General features: G+C 38.3%; 2 protein-coding genes across 2 annotated transcripts in view; both read left to right on the top strand.

The window, feature by feature from the left end:
- On the top strand, positions 1-260 carry LOC110595983 (BTB/POZ domain-containing protein 1-like; the record flags this gene model as incomplete). Its single annotated transcript, XM_021714471.1, has 1 exon — positions 1-260. A coding segment is annotated over one exon (240 nt), but the record flags the coding sequence as incomplete, so codon positions are not given.
- BTBD1 (BTB domain containing 1) overlaps positions 1-18,488 on the top strand; it is a 45,302-nt gene continuing 26,814 nt past the window's right edge. Inside the window, exons 1-3 of the mRNA XM_008062100.2 lie at positions 1-266; positions 11,482-11,638; positions 16,548-16,653. Coding sequence (XP_008060291.2) covers positions 11,525-11,638; positions 16,548-16,653 — 220 coding nt within the window. The 5' untranslated portion in view covers positions 1-266; positions 11,482-11,524. The remainder of the gene's footprint in view (positions 267-11,481; positions 11,639-16,547; positions 16,654-18,488) is intronic.

The raw sequence follows: 18,488 nt of genomic DNA, 5'->3' as shown, positions 1-18,488 counted from the left end.
TACAACTGGCAGGCGACCAAGGCGTCGCTGAAGGAGCGCTTCGCCTTCCTCTTCAACTCGGAGCTGCTGAGCGATGTGCGCTTCGTGCTGGGCAAGGGCCGCGGCGCCGCGGCCGCCGGGGGCCCGCAGCGCATCCCCGCCCACCGCTTCGTGCTGGCGGCCGGCAGCGCCGTCTTCGACGCCATGTTCAACGGCGGCATGGCCACCACGTCGGCGGAGATCGAGCTGCCAGACGTCTAGCCCGCCGCCTTCCTGGCGCTGCTGAGGTGAGTGGCGGCGGCGGCCTGAAGGGAGGCCCCGGGGCTCGGCCTGCCCCGACTCTGCGGTGACCTTGGGCGAGGAGCTCCTCACCCGCCCCGGGCCTCCGTTTCCTCCCGAGCCAGTGATGCTCCGGAAGGTCGGAATCCGGTCGGTCAGGCGGGGCGTTGCGGCTCGATGTCCCCATCCTGCCAGCGTGCGTGTTGCCGTTGAAAGGCGCTTCCACGTTCCAGCCGTGGATTGTCGCCCGGGCTTCAGTTAGAGAAGTGGCGGGGGAAGGGGACGGATCAGGTTGTCCTGGTGGCCCATTTGCAGTTTTATGTTTTTGTCCGCGGGGCGGCGAGTAGTTGAAAGGTCCTGCGGGACTGATGTTTTGGGTGGGTTTTTTTTTTTTTCTTTTTCTGTTAACCTGCTAGTTGCCAAGTTCCAGGAGAATGAATACCAAAACAAGTAAGTGTGACTTGGCCTGCCCTGTGTTTCTGCAGACAAGGCCACATTTGCGTAAAAGTGAATCCCGCCATTGGTGTTAAAGTTTGCTTTTTGGTTATTTGAGGATATAGGTTGGCATCTGTTTAATTCTGTTTACTGGAAAGGAGTGATAGTTCGGCGTTATTCGCTTTTAATCACAACAGTCCTATTAGGGGGGTGTGAGTATTGTTTCCCCCGATTTCACAAATGGGACAGAGGCCCAGAAGAATCAAGTAGCTTGCCTAAGGTAACGGAGCCAACTCACTGTAGAGACCATGTGTGTTTCATTATACCAAGATGGTTTTAGTTGCCTGCCTGCGTAGAGTGTGTTATGAAAGTAGCGGACTCTTGGGTAGTCCTGAAGCAAAAACAGGCAGGTCAGTGAACAGGAGACAGTCCACAAAGGCTCCTAACTCAGAAAGATCAACAGGAAATTCAATGTGAAGTCCACACAACCGGAAATAAATACTATAATTCCATTAATAAATAGATAAAGGAAAAGATAGAAAATTTAGAGAAGAAAAATACAACTAATTAAGGAAGAATGTCTAACTTAATTTGTAATTAAGGAAGTGCAAATTAAAAGAGAGAGTTCTTTTTTCCCCTTCCATTAACCCCACTAAAATTTTTAAGGACAATACATCTAAGGAGCACTTTCTGACAAAGGTGGTGGTAAAATTAGCAATTCACTTTTTAAACACTTTGCACGGGTGATGTCTGCCTTCTATTGATATTGTGTGCATTAATTAAAACCTTTTTAGGAATCATGTATTTTGTAATTGAGTAAATAGAAAATCACAAATTTGAGCCTTATTTCAATGTCTTAGTAAGCTAAAGATTAAAGACGAAGGAGAAATTCCTATAGAAAAAAAAAGATGGTAAAAAATCTTTTGGAAAACAGTTTGGCACTATAGATTTTCCTTCCACATGTAAGAAGCATTCAAGTACAGAGAAATATGTTCAGTGTAAAAATATTTATGGCAGCATTATTTATAGTAGTAAGGAAGTAGTCAACGGTTGGGAATGGTTAGATAAACAATGATAGGCCCTCTTGTTGGAATAGAATGCAGTCACTAAATAGGATGTTTAGGAAGACTAGGTAAATAACATGGAAAATGCTTATAACAAATAGCATTTGAAACTACATCATGATTGCAACTGTGAAAAGAAACAGAACAAACATTATAGACAAGGATAAAAGGAGACTTAGCAAAAATGCTAAGCAAAGGCGCGTTGGAGTGGTAAGATGAAAGTACCTTTTTCCCCCCTTTCTTTCTCTGTTTCCCATATTTTCTGTATTTAGTTCACTTACACTTATAAGGGGAGAAAAAGCAACTCAAAAGCTAGGATCTAGGTCATTTTTGGTTTTGGTTTGAAGTTGACCAGGAGGATTGAGTGTAGCTTGTTTAGATTTTCTTGACTAGAAGTATTTTGCAAACTGATCTGTGGGCCATCTGCATTGTAATTCCCAGGGGTGCTTGTTGAATTTGTAGATCCCTTCCTCTCTCCTTGCCGTATCATAATATTTGGAGGTAAGACTGACAGCATTTTTGTTATTTTTAATTTTAATTTTAATTTTTGAGTCGGAGTCTCTGTCGCCCAGGCTGGAGTGCAGTGGCATGCTCATGGCTACCGCGGCCTTGACCTGCTGGACTCCAGGGATTCTTCTGCCTCAGCCTTCCAAGTAGCTGGAACTACAGGTGTGCACTACCATACCCTGCCTGTTTTTTGGTTTATTGTAGAGACAAGGTCTCACCAAGTTGCCTAGGCTGATCTTGAATCCCTGAACTCAGGCAATTCTCTCGCCTTGGCCTCCCAAAGGGCTGGGATTACAGGCTTGAGCCACCGCACCCGGTCAACAGCATTTTAAATACTCTCCCTTAGTGATAACTTTTGCCAGCTAAATTTGAGAACCAGTGACTTAAAAATATTGTTGAACCAGCCTTTTCCTCTGAAAAAATAATTGAGATTGCTAGAGTAAGAATGTAAAACATTTCACTTAAATTGTTTGACCATTCCAGTTGGTGTACTGTTCTACTTTCTCATTCTATAGGCCAAATTGCCTGTCAGAGCCCGCGTGTCTTGTTCACTAGTCTTTATAATTTTTCTGCAAAAACTAAAGGTAAAGGACTAGATGTACTACTGTGTGAAGAGATTACACATGACTGTGCCCTATTGCACTTAATCAGTGTGTGGGGATTTCAGTCATTTTTATTGTTTCACAAAATAAAAACTTCATATCAAATACTAAAAGAAAGTAGAGGAAAAAAATGCTAATTTCAGAATTTCACTGAAGCTGCTAATCAGTCCTTTCCCATCAATAGAAAATAAGATAGAATGTATAAGAAGAAAAAAATGTAGCACAGTGCAATTTGATTTCTCATTTTAAAGTTTTCATGGCCCTGTATCCTTCTTCAGGTTTTGGTCATTGTTCTATTCTGAAATTGATATCTGGGCTGATTTCTAAATTTAGGTATTGGCTGGCTGTGAAACAGATGCCTTAGTTACCTAACGTGATAAAAAGATGTCTGAGAGTACTTGCTGAGTTGGAAAAGCAGGTTAGCTTGGGCATATTTTTATTATGTTTACAACTTGACTTATTTAAGACTTATGAACTTAAAAGTTTGAAGTACTTTAAGAGATTGCTCACTCTGAACTGCCTGACCTTTAAATTATGTTCTTCAGCTATTCATTTGACAGATAACTTACTATGTGCCTCTCTTGTGTCAGTCACTGTTTTTGATGTTTGGGATATAACAGTAAACAAGAAAAAGCCCCTCCCCTCATGAAGCATATAATCCAGTAAGATGAAGCAAAAATAGTGTCAAGTACTGATGAATGCTTAGGAGAAAATTGATGAAGCCCTTGGGGAAGGAGCATTCTAAGTAAGGAAAAGCATGTTTTAGGTCCTAATTTTCTCCCGTTAGAGGAATGCAAGAGTAACCCAGTGTGATTTGAGTAGAGTAACATAAATTTGAAAGTTAAGAGTGAGTAGTATCAGACCATGAGACCAGATGAGACTACATAGGGAAGAAATGTAGACTGAAATGAGATGCAAGAATGAGCCTTGGGAATCTTCCAACATATAGAGATGTAGCAGAGGAAAGGGAGCATAAAATGAAACCAAGAGGCAGGTGTCCATGGAATTAGAAGGGAAAGCAAGGAGCATGGTATTCTGAAAGTCAAGTCTAAAAACATAAGAAAGAGGAAGTGGAAAACTCTGTTACCTATGGAAGATGGTCAGCTACATTAAGTGCTGTTGAGAGTTGGGTAAATGAGGATATTGATTTGATTATTAGTATTGACAAGACGGAAGCTATTGATAACTCTGCCAAGAATGATTTGAGCCTATTCCAGTAGACTGGGCAGAAAGTGGGAGATAAGGAACTGGAGACAGCCAGTATAAATAATCCTGTCTGGAGTTTGTTACAAAGGGGAACAGAGAAATGACTTGATGGCTGGAAAGGGCCACAGCGTAACTATCTCTCAGCATTCTGTCCTCAGCGGTCATCTCCCTTTCCCTCATTAATCCATGGCAGTATGTACTCCCCTATTTATCTCCAGAGCTTTGCTCAACTCCAGACCCTCACTTCCAACTGGACTTTCACAAAAGCATGTCTTATGCCTATGCAGATGGACTTGTCATTAATAAAAATATCTGCTATTTAACGAGTGCTTACTGTGTGCCAATTACTGTTCCTAAGCACCTTTGTGAACACACTTAAATACCAGGACAGTCCTTTGAGACAGGCACACTTCAACCCAAAATTTAGAGGCTTAAAAAAGTAATAATTTGGCAGGGTATGGTGATTCATGCCTGTAATCCCAGGCATGAGACTGAGGCAGGAGAATTGCTTGAGCCCAGAAATTCGAGACCAACTTAGGCAACACAGCAAGACCCCATCTTTACAAAAAATTTGTCGGGTATAGTGGCACACTCCTATAGTACCAGCTATTCCATCGACTGAAGCACAAGGATCGCCTGAGCCCAGTTGGTTGAAGCTGTGGTGAGCCATGATCATGCCACAGTACTCCATCCTGGGACAGAGCAAGACCTTGACACAAAAAAAAGCAATAATTTATTCTTGCTCATGAGTCTGGGGAATGAGCTGGGAAATGACTTATGGACTTGGCTCCAAGTTGTATTTTGGTTCCAATCTGTTCTATGTATTTTTTATCATTTTGGGACCATTCCTGAGGATTCTGCCTTCTCTTCATTGTTTCAACTAGACTACTACTTTTACATTTAACTCTTTCCATTCATGCTATTTCTTAATTCTCTCTCCATTTATGCTGTTAACGGTTATCACTCTAATTTCCAGATATTGTCACATGATTCCTCTGAATCTTTTTTTTTTTTTTTTTTTTTTTGAGTTAGAGTCTCACTGTGTCGCCCTGGCTGGAGTGCAGTGGCACACTCATAGCCACCCCGGTGTCGACATGCTGGGCTCTGGCAATCCTTCCGCCTCAGCCTTCCAAGTAGCCAGAACTACAGGCACATGCTACCACGCCCAGCTAATTTTTGATTTATTGTAGAGACAAGGTCTTGCCAAGTTGCCTGGGCTGGTCTCAAACCCACAGGCTCAGTCAGTCCGTTCTCCTCGGCCTCCCAAAGTGCTGGGATTACAGACTGAGCCACTTAACCTAACCCCCTCTGAATCTTGTAATTACTCCTTTGCCTGCAGAATGAAGTTTAAACACTTAAGCAGGTACACAAAAACTTTGTGATTTGATCTCTATTTCTTCTTCCTCTCCACCCACTCAGTGTTTCAACCCTAACTACTGATGGCCTTTTTCTTGTTTTAATGCCTGCCTTCTAGGACCTCCTTACTTTTGAACTTCACAGTCTTCCTCCCTCAACCTCCACATTTAATTACTATACTTTAGATAATCTTCAGGCTTTACCTCTTCTATAAAAATTCCACCCATAGGCAGAATTGCACACTAGTTCATCTAATCTCTCATACAGCGTGTTTTGGTTATTTATTGCTGTAAAACAAACCACTCCAATACTTAGTGGCTTAAACAACTGTTTTATTATCTTTCACAGTTGTGTGGGTTGACTGGAATCACCTAAATGGTTGGTTTGTCATCGCCATGCAGTGGTATTGATATAGCAGTTGGGCCTGGAGTTGTCTGAATACTTGACTCAAGTTCTGAGATGGCTGAGCCTTTCTATATAAAGTCTCAAATCCTCTCCACATGGTTTCTCCACTGGTTTCTCCAGCAGACCAGCTTGACTTCTTGACTCATCGCTTCTAAGAGCACAAAAGCAGGAGCTTCTAGGCATCTTTAAGGTAGGGACATAGGTGTAGGCCCCAGAATGAAGACCCACATTCTGTTAGTTAAAGGGATTCACACAGGACCAACCCAGGTTCATCATGGGGACAAATCTATATAAGAGCATGAATACTGGAAGGCATGATTAATGGGGGCACCATCTTTAGCGATTATTAGATATTAGTACCTAATATGAACTTCTGTTATCATTGGCATTACTTTTTAATAATTTCATTACCAAACTACAGGTATGTGCCACATAATGGCATTTTGGTTGCATATAAGATGGTGGTCCGAACTGGACATGGTGGCTCAAGCCTTTAATCCCAGAACTTTGGGAGGCCGAGGGGTTTGAGACCAGCCTGGGCAACTTGGTGAGACCTCATCTCTACAATAAATCAAAAAGCTAGGCAGGCATGGTGGCATGCATCTTTAATCCCATCTACTTGGAAGGCTGAGGCAGAAGGATCACCTGAGCCCAGAGGGTCGAGGCTGTGGTAGCCATGATCATGCGACAGCACTCTAGCTTGGGTGACAAAGACTCCAACTCAAAAAAAAAATGGTGCTCCCATTAGATTATAACACTATTTTTACTGTGCATTTTCTATGTTTAGACACACAAATACCATTGTGTTACAGTGCCTACAGTATTCAGCACAGTAACATGCTCTATGGATTGGTAGCCTAGGAGCAATAGGCTATACCAATAGCCTAGGTGCATAGAAGGCTGTACCATTTAGTTTGTGTAGTGTACTTTATGATGTCTGTATAATGTTGACCTAATAGGATGCATTTCTCAGAACACATCTCCATAATTAAGTGACATGTGATTGTATAAGCTTTTTATGGACAGAGCTATCTTACCCATATTTGTATCTCTAGACCTATTGCAGTGTCTATTAAATAGGCCCTCAATACATATTTTTGAGTAAAATTAATATAAATGTATCAGTAGTGATACAGAGTTTCTTATATATGATCTTGTGATTATTCTAATATAAAGTCAAGTTTTCATCTTTGGCTTTTTAAAATTTTAGTTAACTAAATATAATGTAAGTTTTTAAAAATTATTTATTTCTGTAGAGATGGGGTCTCGTGATATTGCCCAGGCTGCTGTTGAACTTCTAGGCTCCAGCAGTCCTCCTGCCTTAGCCTCCCAAAGTGCTGGGATTACAGGCATGAGCCACCATGCCTGGCTCTAAGTTTATCTTTTTGGAAATCTATTAATCTTTGAAGAGAAAATAGGACTAGTTTGAGAACATATAATTATTTTTCTCTTCTCTTGTCCTTAGAGGGTTGTATGTGAGATCTTAAATGACTATTTTAAAATACGAAGAACTGTGGTAATGTCAGGTTTCATCTTTATATTTTTAAAACCTTGATTTTAGTTGTTTTTATATTATAGAAACTCTGATGATTAAATAGAATCTAGAGAAAATGTATAAGTAAAATATGAACTGAGAGGATTCTTGCTTTTCTTTTTTTTTTTGAGTTGGAGTTTCACTCACAGGCTGGAGTGCAATGCACACTCACAACCACCCCAGTGTCGACCTGCTGGGCTCAGGAGATCCTTCCGCCTCAACCTTCCAAGTAGCCAGAACTACAGGCACGTGCTACCACACCTGGCTAATTTTTTAATTTATTGTAGAGATGAGGGAGGTCTTGCCAAGTTGCCTGGGCTGTTCTCGAGCCTGTGGTCTCAGGTAGTCCTCTCACCGTGGCCTCCCAAAGTGCTGGGATTTTAGGCTTGAGCCACCGCTCCCAGACGATTCTTTAACTAACTTTTTTTCTTATTAGAAATTAAAATATTTTTCTCATCATTGTTACATAAAAACTTACACTGAATTGTCTAGTTAATTAACATGTATTTATTAAGTCCCACATTATTTATTATTTATTAAGTGCCCACACTGCTCTTGGTGCTGTAGGAAAAAAATATAAGAATAACAGAGATCCTTTTCATATTGTTTATTGCCCAGTATTTATTTTTAACTTGCTGGGCTCCAAAAAGAATTGAAAATGTCTTACAAGAAACACAAGGGTAAGAAAATAAAGAGTGAAGTTAATACAAAAATGTATACTATAGGTAAGCCACAAACTTAATTTTAATTATCTTAATTAATGCAAAAAGAGAACCCTGGTTGGTCAGTTGCTATTCATATATTTGTAACATTAAAAGCAAGGCGACTGCTTAGGAGATGCACAGCTTTAATAATTAGACTAGTAAAAAAAAAATCCAGATGGGATCCCCTCATAAAGAAGGCACTACTACTATAATGAACGACTTCAATCTGTATGTTCAGCTATATTGTTATTTCTCTAAAAAGTCCCTTGATATAAGCCAAAAGTATATTACCAACTTATAATTTAATAAAAGCAATTTGAATGGGAGGGGATTTCATACAAAGTAGTCTAAAAACACCATTCTCACTTGTTCGGGGAATGTTCTTCCCACCATCTTTTCATCTTTTAGATCTGTCTCAAGCAGAAATTCCTCTGTGAAGCTTTTCCAGATCTCCCTAAATTAGGAGAATTATAGATTCTCATGAGACCACACATTTCAGTTTTGTGGCACTTGTCCTCTTAAGTTTGAATCTACTCAAATACAAAGGCAAATGGTGATAAAGACCCCGCCCTGCATTTCTGCCCTGTGTTTTATGACTCCAGTAATACTTGTCTGGAAAGAAAAAGTCAGGTGTGAAGACTTCTTCCTTGTCCTTTAAACAAAAACTGTAAGTTTCTAGTTCAAGAAGGGAATTGAGTATGCTATTATTAGCATTCTCTCGCTCTCTCAATTAAAATGATTTAAATACAAAAGACAATAAGTCCATTACAATGAAGAGAAAAAGAGGGGTTGGCAGGGCCAACAGTGTAGAAAAGGAACAGAACAGTTGAAAGCTGGTTGGTGTATGAATGAGAGAGGATGAATCTGGAGCCCAGAATCCAGAGCTTTCAGGGCTGCAGCAGAGGTTCCAGGCTAGGAGCTGGAAGTAAGGAGAGCAGAAATGAAAAGGCAGTGCTAAAACATGGAAATTAATTTAAAGCCTATGTGAAGACCATCTCCTCAAGCAACTTTTGCAGACTAACTCCTCATGACAACTGACAGGCTCCTCTAAATAAATTGAACAGACTCCCTGGGGAGAACTGGAGCTGCTGGTGTGGCTTTGAGACCCCAGGGTTAAGTTCTCGTAAAGGTATTGAGGAGTCCTTGAACTAAAGACTGGTTTCCCGCTCTTATGCACGATACCAGTCAACAAGCCTCCCACATACACAGAGCTCCCAGCCAGCCTTTCCATTTCAAAGATAGTTTTATCTTGAAAACAAACTCACTACTAGAATATTGAAATTGGTGGCAAAACATTTCACATAAAAGGAAAATCAGAACATGAATAACAAAGACCAGGATACACAGAACAGCTGATTCTCAAGGAAACAACAGGTCATTCAGGAAACAGACTCTTAACTTTAACTTTGGTTAATATCATTTTGGAGGCTTAGGAAAGTTTTTGCATCCATAACACCAAGACATGAAGCTGTGGAGAGAAAAGGAATGCTCAAGAAAGAAGCAAAAATTCTTAGAAATTTAAACATGATTTCTGGGGAGAAAAATAGGAGGGCACCAGAAGATAATGGTGAAGACAGTTTCCAAAGTGCAGAAAAAAGTAGCAATAAGAAGTATGAGACAGTATACGGATAAATAGCTAACGTATACAGAGGCTAATTTTTTTTTTCAGGTCCTATTCAGAATCCTTTGTGTTTTAACTTAGGTTAATCCTCACAGCAACCTTATGAAGTAGGTACTGTTGCTCATCTTTTTAGAGAAACAAAGTGATAATAACTCGCTTAAAGTTATGTAGCTAGCAAGCAACAGAACAGGCTCAAACCCAAGCAGTCCCTTTCCTCTCCTGGTTGAATTTAGTGTGGCACTGAAAACAGAAGCCCAGAAATGGTGTGTTACAGTAAACAGCTTTCAGGCCTAAACCAAAAAATTAGCCTTGGTTTTCTCATTAAAATGCAGGCAATAGCACCTACCTTCTGTGTGGGAGGAATAAATAATTTGGCATTTGCCGTATAGTAGGCACTGAACAACTGTTAACTTTTTCTCTTTTTATTCATTCCTCTCCATCTTACCATGAGGAACTTGGCCTTACTTAGTTTTTAATTCCTCAAAATGTACATGTAATGTTAGGTGAGCATTGTGAGGGTGATACAGTTAGCTGACTTGAGTCTCTAAAAGGAGTTTTTGTTTAAAAAAATAATGATAATAATAAGAATGATGTCATCCTGAAAAACAGCAACCCTAGCTTTTTAACCTGCGATATAGGGGAGTGTACCCTCACTTCAGATAGTTGTAAGGATAATGAAATTATCAGAGGAGTGCCAGTATTTGGTTACAGTAGGGAGTTGAAGTAACAGGCAGGCTATGGTTTCATCTTGGAATAAAGGGAAGAAGTTGAAAGGTAGAGGTCAGGGACATGAAATAAAACTTTACTTCAGTAAGAAGTAAGAGTGTTCTGAAAGAAGATAATGGGTTTTCAGAAACCCTTAATTTACAACTTGAGTCCTGGAAATATGTAAGTATTCTAACGTCTTTATTACTAAAATGAAATAATTGTTTTTAATGCCACTCTTTTCTAGAAGCCTCAGCTATTGTAAGTACAGCTGAGAACTGGGCAGTAAGGGCACAAGGGTCTGTGAAACCACCAAAGGGGCCTAAAGTTGATACAGGAAAGCTCAAGTATAGTTTAACAAGAACTACCCAGGCCTTCACTGAGAATCTTTTATACTTTGTCTCAGTTCTATGAAGCTGATTATCTAGTGACCTAGCTGTTAGAAGCAGTGTACTAGGAGGAAAGTAATATTGGGCTGATAGATAGTATTTTGAGAGAAAATTGGACCTCAATAGCCATAAGCCTCCACGTAGCAACATGGAGTCCTTTAATATATCATTAAATTGCTTGATTCCTCCAAAACCCCAGTACTCTGATCCATGGTCATTATGTTTATTCTTGGATAACAATGAAAGGTTAAAAGTTGACCAGAATAAGAAGGCACTATTGTCAGGAAATAAATGAATATTTTGACATTTTGAGATGTGATCTTAGCTATCTGTAGATTTACTGAAGGGAACATCTTTTGTTCAGGAAGAGATAGTAAAACACTGTTGTCCTAATGGGTGTGGGGTGCTAATAAGAACTCTGAAGAGTTGGCTTAGAGATAATGGGTTTGTCTCATGATCTTCCCTTAAACTCAGTTTTTGCTGTGAAATGGAGAGGCTTCCTTCCTCTCAGGATTAAGTGGGAATAAAATTAGAGATGCCCTGTAAACTGCTAAGTCTGTTTTGCAAATAAATTGCAGATTGTTTTTCCAGTTTGTTCATTATGTTATATAATATTCTTCAGAGGTTTAACTCTGATGGATTGTTAATCTAAAACATCACTAATCATCTCTGCAAATTTCCTAATTGCTTTCTAGATTTTTATATTCAGATGAAGTTCAAATTGGCCCAGAAACAGTTATGACCACTCTTTACACTGCCAAGAAGTATGCAGTCCCAGCCTTGGAAGCACATTGTGTGGAATTTCTCACCAAACATCTTAGGGCAGATAATGCCTTTATGTTACTTACTCAGGTAAGTAAATACTACCTTTGTGTTACTTACTTAGGTAGCTAAGGTATGTTCATTATAGCTTAAAAATTGAATGTAAGCATAACTATATATGAATATTTAGTATTTCCTGGAGAGTTAATTCTAGATTATTATCTTTTAAAGTATATATAGTTATTTTTATACCATCAGAGAAATATATCAGATTCATATGATTTTAGAATTGAAAAGCATATTAGAGTTAATACAGTACTGAATCTTATAGGTAAAGAAGCAGAAGTCTTATATAAGTGGGCATTATGCCCCAAAGTTAGTTATTTAGGACTGGAGTTAGGATTAAGATCCAGTGTTGTTCCTGCTATGATTGAGAGTATAATAGCATGAGATTTTGTGAATATCTTCATTCTCAAGTTTTGCAGGATTGCAATAAAGATTGAATATTTAAAGTCCAGCAAAGTTCTGAGATCCACTGTCTTTGGACCTGTGTCTGAAAATGTGTTGATCCACTCCTGCAGGAGTTAGAATTTTAGGTTTACATCATATATTCTTTCTCTAACATTTTAAAGTTTTCATTAAGTACAGGATTCATACAGAAAAGCACACATATTGTAAATGTACAGTCTAATAAATTTTTTTAACTTAACACAACTATGAAACCATTAACCAGTCCTTAACATATATCATTTAGTATTTGTTAAATGCCTATAATCTGAGCTTCATACTTAGAATATAAATAATTTTCTTCTTTTTAGACAATGCAATAATACTCTTTTGCAAATCATTGTTAAAATTCTAAGTTGATAAAATATAAACTTTCCTGGTGCTTTGTTGAAAAAAAAATCCTATTTAACAGTGGTACTGGAAATAATCACTTTTGACTCCTAGCTCAACCCTTTCATTTTACCATTTTACAAATGGGAAATTTAAAACCTAGACTAATTAACTGCCTGTCCAAAGTCTCACAACGGGCTAGGAGGGCTCAGGACCCAGAGCTCATGTTTTCCAGTTGTGCTTATTCTGTTGCATAGAAAATGTTTGGTATCTTTTTTTTTAAAAATCTTCTGTCATTAAGTATTTGTAGTTACAGAAGAAGGAACATTCTGATGCCACCTCTTCTTGAACACAGTTACAGAGCTCCATGTATGCCAGACACCAGGCTAGCCTCTTCACGTATATTATCCTATTTACTCCTCATGACTCTGATATCATTTATGTTATTATCCCCTTTTTAAAGATGAAAAATGAAAGCTTACAGAAGTAAATATCTTATTGAACATTAGACAGCAGTGGTAAAATTAAGGTCTCAACCTTTAAACCAACATTTCTTAACATTTGGTGATATTGATTATAATAGTAGCAAAATGTATTTGTTGAAGATTGTATGCCAGGCACCTTTCAGGCACTTTGTGTACATTAATTCATTTAATCCTTACAATTAATTTTATGAGGTGTAGATGTTCAAAGTAAAGGTTTTCTTATTATCACCATTTTATAAAGAAATCGAGGCACAGAGAGGTGAAAAACTTGACCAAAGTGATACAACTAAGAAGTGGTATTTCCCTGCCTTTTTCTCTATATTTTGATTTTGTGATAAAAATCTAATAAGTAAGTTGATATTCATAAGATTCTGTATTGTCCAAGGAGTTTTAACGTGTGTAGAGAGGATCACTTTACTTTTATTTTAAAAGTTCAGTAAAATTGAATTGTAATTTTGTAATTGTATTTTAAAAGTTCAGTAAATTGAATTGTAAAATTCAGAAACCAATAGACTACACTTTGGCAATTAAAATGCAGATATTCTGCACTGTATAAAGTCAGGATGTGGTGTTTTTTTCTCAGTTTTTAAAAATAATTTCTCAATTACAAATATTCCCTGTACCCCATTCAATGAGAAATGTTCTTTTGATTTGAGCAGTATAGTAGAGATCTTTGTGGTCATGGAACTATTCTGTATCTTCACTGTGGTGGTAAATATCCAAACCTATACACATGTAGAATTACGTAGTACTAAATACATACACAGATGAGTGTAGGTAAACCAGGGAAATCTGAATATCTGAATAAGATCGGTGTCAATGTCAGTATCCTGGTTGAGCTTCAACTATAGCTTTGCACAGCAACTTTTGCAAGATGCTACAACTGGGGGAAACTAGGTAAAGGAAGGGTATACAGGAATTCTTAGTTTTCTTTCCTATAACTGCTTATAAATCTACAATGATCTCAAAATAAAAACTTTAAAATAAAAGTGCAGATTCTGGTTCATTTGGCCTGGTGTGAGGCCTAAGAGTCTGCATTTCTAATAGACTTTTAGATGATAACAATGTTTCTAGATGACATTTTGAGTAGCAAGGGTTAACAGATGTCACTGTGAGGAAAAAAAGAAACTTTTCAGTGTCTTGTGCATCTGAGAACCCAGTGTTAGATGAAATTTTTTACTGGTGGAGTCATGTGAATTAGCCCACTAATTATCATGTGATCGTCTTGTTCCTGCCAAGTGAGTCATTTGAACTGAGCATGTTAATTTATTTGAGAGGGCCTGTGCCAGCTTCACTCTAAGACAAAATTGCCAGTATACTGTACCAGCATGATGTGTAGACAGAAAAATACTTTTTATTAAGTGTTATCAGAGATAATGCCAGAGTCAAAGTTCATTTTGAGAAAATTTATTTTACCCTAAGTAGCAGCAGTAGGAAACTTGATAACTGCCTGTGTAATCTAAAGGAGTGACTGACAGTTGCTATCCTGAATAAAATAATGTTTACAAAAAATTGTTTTTCCTAGAGTGAAAGATTGATTTTTATATGAACACCAACTAAAAATATAGTTGAACTGGCCAACAAAAAGATCTACTCTCATTAGAATTTCACTTTACAAAAATGCACTGTTTTATACTTTAAAAATGCATAAATTGTGATCCTAGACTGGATCCTGTAGTAGAAAGAAAAATATGAAAAAAAAATTTATTGGGGCGGAGCATAGTGGCTCACTCCTGTAATCTCAGCACTTTGGTAGGCCAGGGCTAGAGGACCGCTTGTGGCTACGAGTTCGAGATCAGCCGGGACAACATAACAAGATATATACAAAAAATTAAATTAGCTACGGGTGGTAGTTTGTGCCTGTAATCCCAGCACTGTGTGGGGAGAGGCCTGAGGCACAAGAATCACTTGAGCCCAGGAGTTCCATACCAACCTGGACAACATAGGAAGACCTTGTCTCTACAAAAAAATAGAAAAATTAGCTGGGCATAGTAGAGCATGCTTATAGCCCCAGCTACTTGGGAGGCTTAGGAGGGAGGATTGCTTGAGCCCAGGAGTTTGAGGCTACAATGAGCCATGTCTGTGTCACTGCGCACCAGTCTTGGTAGCAAAAGTGAGACCTTGATTCAAAAAAGAAAAAAATACAAGGAAATATCATTAGTCATGCCAGATAATGGATAGCATTTGTGGTATGGTTAATTAATTGGCAGCATTCTCAGCAGGTTTCTGCCTGACCCAACATAAATACCTTTGTGTGTTTAGTGTTTGTTCATTCTGTTAAATGTAAACAAAGCTAACCCTAGGCCAGAATGAAAGGTTGATCATTGCCTTTCACTATACCTTCTTTTTCAGTGTTTTTTAAAAAAATCTCATTTGAGTTTGACTTGTACTCCTCCTGTTTTTATTTTATCATTATTATTTTTAGAATTGGGGTCTTGCTCTGTTGCCCAGGCTGGAGTGCAGTGTTATGATAATGGCTCACTGCAACCTCAAACTCCTGGGCTCAAGTGATCCTCCCACCTCAGCCTCCTGATTTGCTGGAACTACAGGCATACAAGAGCATGCCTGGCTAATTTTTTTCTTTTTTTTTTTTTTTTAGGGACAAGGTTTCACTCTGTTGGCCAGGCTAATCTCAAACTCCTGGCTTCAAACAGTCTGACTGCCTCAGCCCCCTAAGTTGTTGGGATTCCAGGTGTGAACCACTTCACTTGACATCCCCCTGTTTTTAAACTTCTTTTTTTTAATTACGATATGTGTATTGGTAAGTAACATATTGTAAAGCTTGACTTTTGACTTTTTAAAGTGAAAATTAGCTGTGCTAGCATTATACAGTATGTATTCTTGATCATTATATATTCTGGCCTCTTTGATTCATCATTAGGTATATGTGATTCATCCATAGTGTTGTGTGTAGTTGTAGTTTCTTCCTTCTCATGTGTTTCTTATTGTGTGAATTTAGTTGTTCTCTTGTTAGACCTAATTTTTGCTTAGTTTCCCAGAGCGCTAATGCTCTAAAATTATTGTACTGCATTCTCTCCCGAGTCAAAACAGGCAATGGCAAAAAAAAAAAAAAAATCAGATTTGTTTGTACTGGTGTACTTGACAATTGATACTATAGTTTAGTGAAAAGATCATAACACTAGGATTTAAGCACTAGCTTTGCAACATACCTAGCTAGATAAACTTAGGCAAGTCAGTATACCTCTCTGAACCTCTATTTCTGCATCTGGGAAATGGGATAATAATGTTTGCCTTATCCAACCTGGAGGATTTGTTAAAGATCAGAATAAGAAATGTATAAGAAAATAGGCACTTAATCTCAAACCAGGTGAAGTGGCAACCAAAGTGAGGCCCAAACTTTACCTACACAATGACCACTTGTGTACCTAACCCTAATTGTACCCTACATCTTTAAAATAAAAAAAAAGAAAAAGAAAACAGACTATACACACACACTCAAGTCTATGAAAATAAAAAGACCAATTGTTATTGGTAATGTGATTTTGTTAGCAGCTTTTTATTTCTGATTGTAGATGAAAAGTTTTAAGAATATGTAAACATTATAGTCTGTATTTTAGGTAGATATTTTTACATAATTAGCAATTATAATATGTTTACAGTATCAACTTTGATATGTACAGCCTGAAGGTAAAATAACTATCTGTTTATGTGTTTAGGCTCGATTATTTGATGAACCTCAGCTTGCTAGTCTTTGTCTAGATACAATAGACAAAAGCACAATGGATGCAATAAGTGCAGAAGGGTTTACTGATATTGATATAGGTAAGTTCACTGTGAAGTAAATTGTCAGTTTTAAGTACGGTTAATGCTTTATTTATCAGTCATGTTGGAGAAGGAACAGTTTTTAAACTAGTGATTTTCCCAAAGGATTGAAATCTACCTCTTTAAGAGTTGTGCGTTTGTTGAAAATATTCCTAAAAGTCTTAACAACCTCATTGCCTTTTAAAATATGTCAAATCAGCCGGGCTTTGTAGCTCAGCCTGTAATCCCGCGCTTTGGGAGGCCGAGGTGAGTGAATTGCCTGAGCCCGTGGGTTCAAGACCCGCCTGGGCAACTTGGCAAGACCTCATCTCTACAATAAATCAAAAACTAGCCAGGTGGGGTAGCACGCGCCTGTAGTTCCAGCTACTTGGAAGGTTGAGGCATCAAGGCTGCAGTGGCCAGGAGCGGCTACTACACTCCAGAGTCTGAGTGACAGAGTGAGACTCCAACTCAAAAAATAAATAAATAAATAAATAAATAATGTCAAATCATAAGTACTCAGTGAATGCCCACTATATGTGTGGCATTATTCTAAGATTCTATAGGAAATATAAAGAAAGATAAGAGGCAATTTGTCTTGTTACAGAAGCATTTAATTAGAGAATCAAGGAACAAATGTGTGAAAAATAAGATTTAAGACACTGAAAGAAGAGAAGGCATATAGCAAAATATAATTTCTATCTTTTCTAAATTAGATGTATAGAAAATAATTACTATGAAAATCCAGAAAATGTGGAGACTACTTCATATTGGTGTAGTGCAAGGAAAATTTTGATGGCGAGTGTTCTAATATGAGCCTTAAAGAGAATATCATTTCATTGTAACATTGATGAAGAAAAAAACTGAGTCACATTCTCCCCATGTCTGCATAGGTTTTCTCCTGGGAGTGCCCTTTCTTCCCACATCCCAAACATGTGCATGTGGGTTCACTGACATGTCTAAATGGTCTCAGTCTGAGTGGGAGTGTGTGTGAGTTCCCTGCAGTGGAATGGTGTCCTGTCCAGGTTGGTTCCCGCCTTGTACCCTGAGCTGCTGGGATAGTGTCCAGTCACCCCAGATCCTAAACTAGAATAAACAGGTTGGAAAATGATTGAATGAACAAATACAGGTTATTAAGTAAACATGCATAAAGTATATGATAGTCATACATATGGCCAGTGATAAGTGATGCAGTATGAAACTGTTCAGCAAGCCCACCATGTTTATTATCTGCTTTTGAACTGCATGGTGGTTGGAGGTGCTCCTTATAATTTTTGTTGCAAATATATTCCTGGGTTTAACCCCTTCCCACTATGAATGCTGTCATTCACTGATTCACCAGATTGGGTAAATAATTATTTTACTTATTCTTGTTAATCTTTCTTAAATTTATGAGTGACTCACTTTTATTTCACTGTTTAATATTGGAAGTGTTTTGGGTCTTTACTTACAACTTGGGTGATTTTTTTGACCAGCAATATGCCATAGAACTTAACTTTTATTTATATCAATTAGCCCGTGGTAAAGTTGATTTCATTAGATGTCATTTCCCTTGAAGTTGCAGTTTCCAAGAACCTACGACGATGTTAAGTGAGAACTTAACTGATTTGGATAGTGGACAGGGCAGGGGCATTAGAGGTGACTGGAACCACAGGAAGAAGTGTATGTAGAGGAAGGGAGGTGCCAGGTTTGTTAAAACCAAGTGATAGAGGATCATCAATGGCAGGATACGGATTTGAATTTTGTCTTGTAGGAGAGTAGAGAGAGCTAATCCAGGTTGATGGATTTAAATATTGTCTATGGTGATGATCCCAAAATATGTATCTTTTTATCTTTTTTTTTTTTTTTTTTTTTTG

The sequence above is a fragment of the Carlito syrichta genome, unplaced genomic scaffold (assembly GCF_000164805.1).
Source record: "Carlito syrichta isolate Samal-C Ts95f unplaced genomic scaffold, Tarsius_syrichta-2.0.1 Scaffold305654, whole genome shotgun sequence".
Lineage (NCBI taxonomy): Eukaryota > Metazoa > Chordata > Mammalia > Primates > Tarsiidae > Carlito > Carlito syrichta.
The sequence above is the reverse complement of the archived record's forward strand: the minus strand, read 5'-3'. Positions and strand labels throughout refer to the sequence as shown.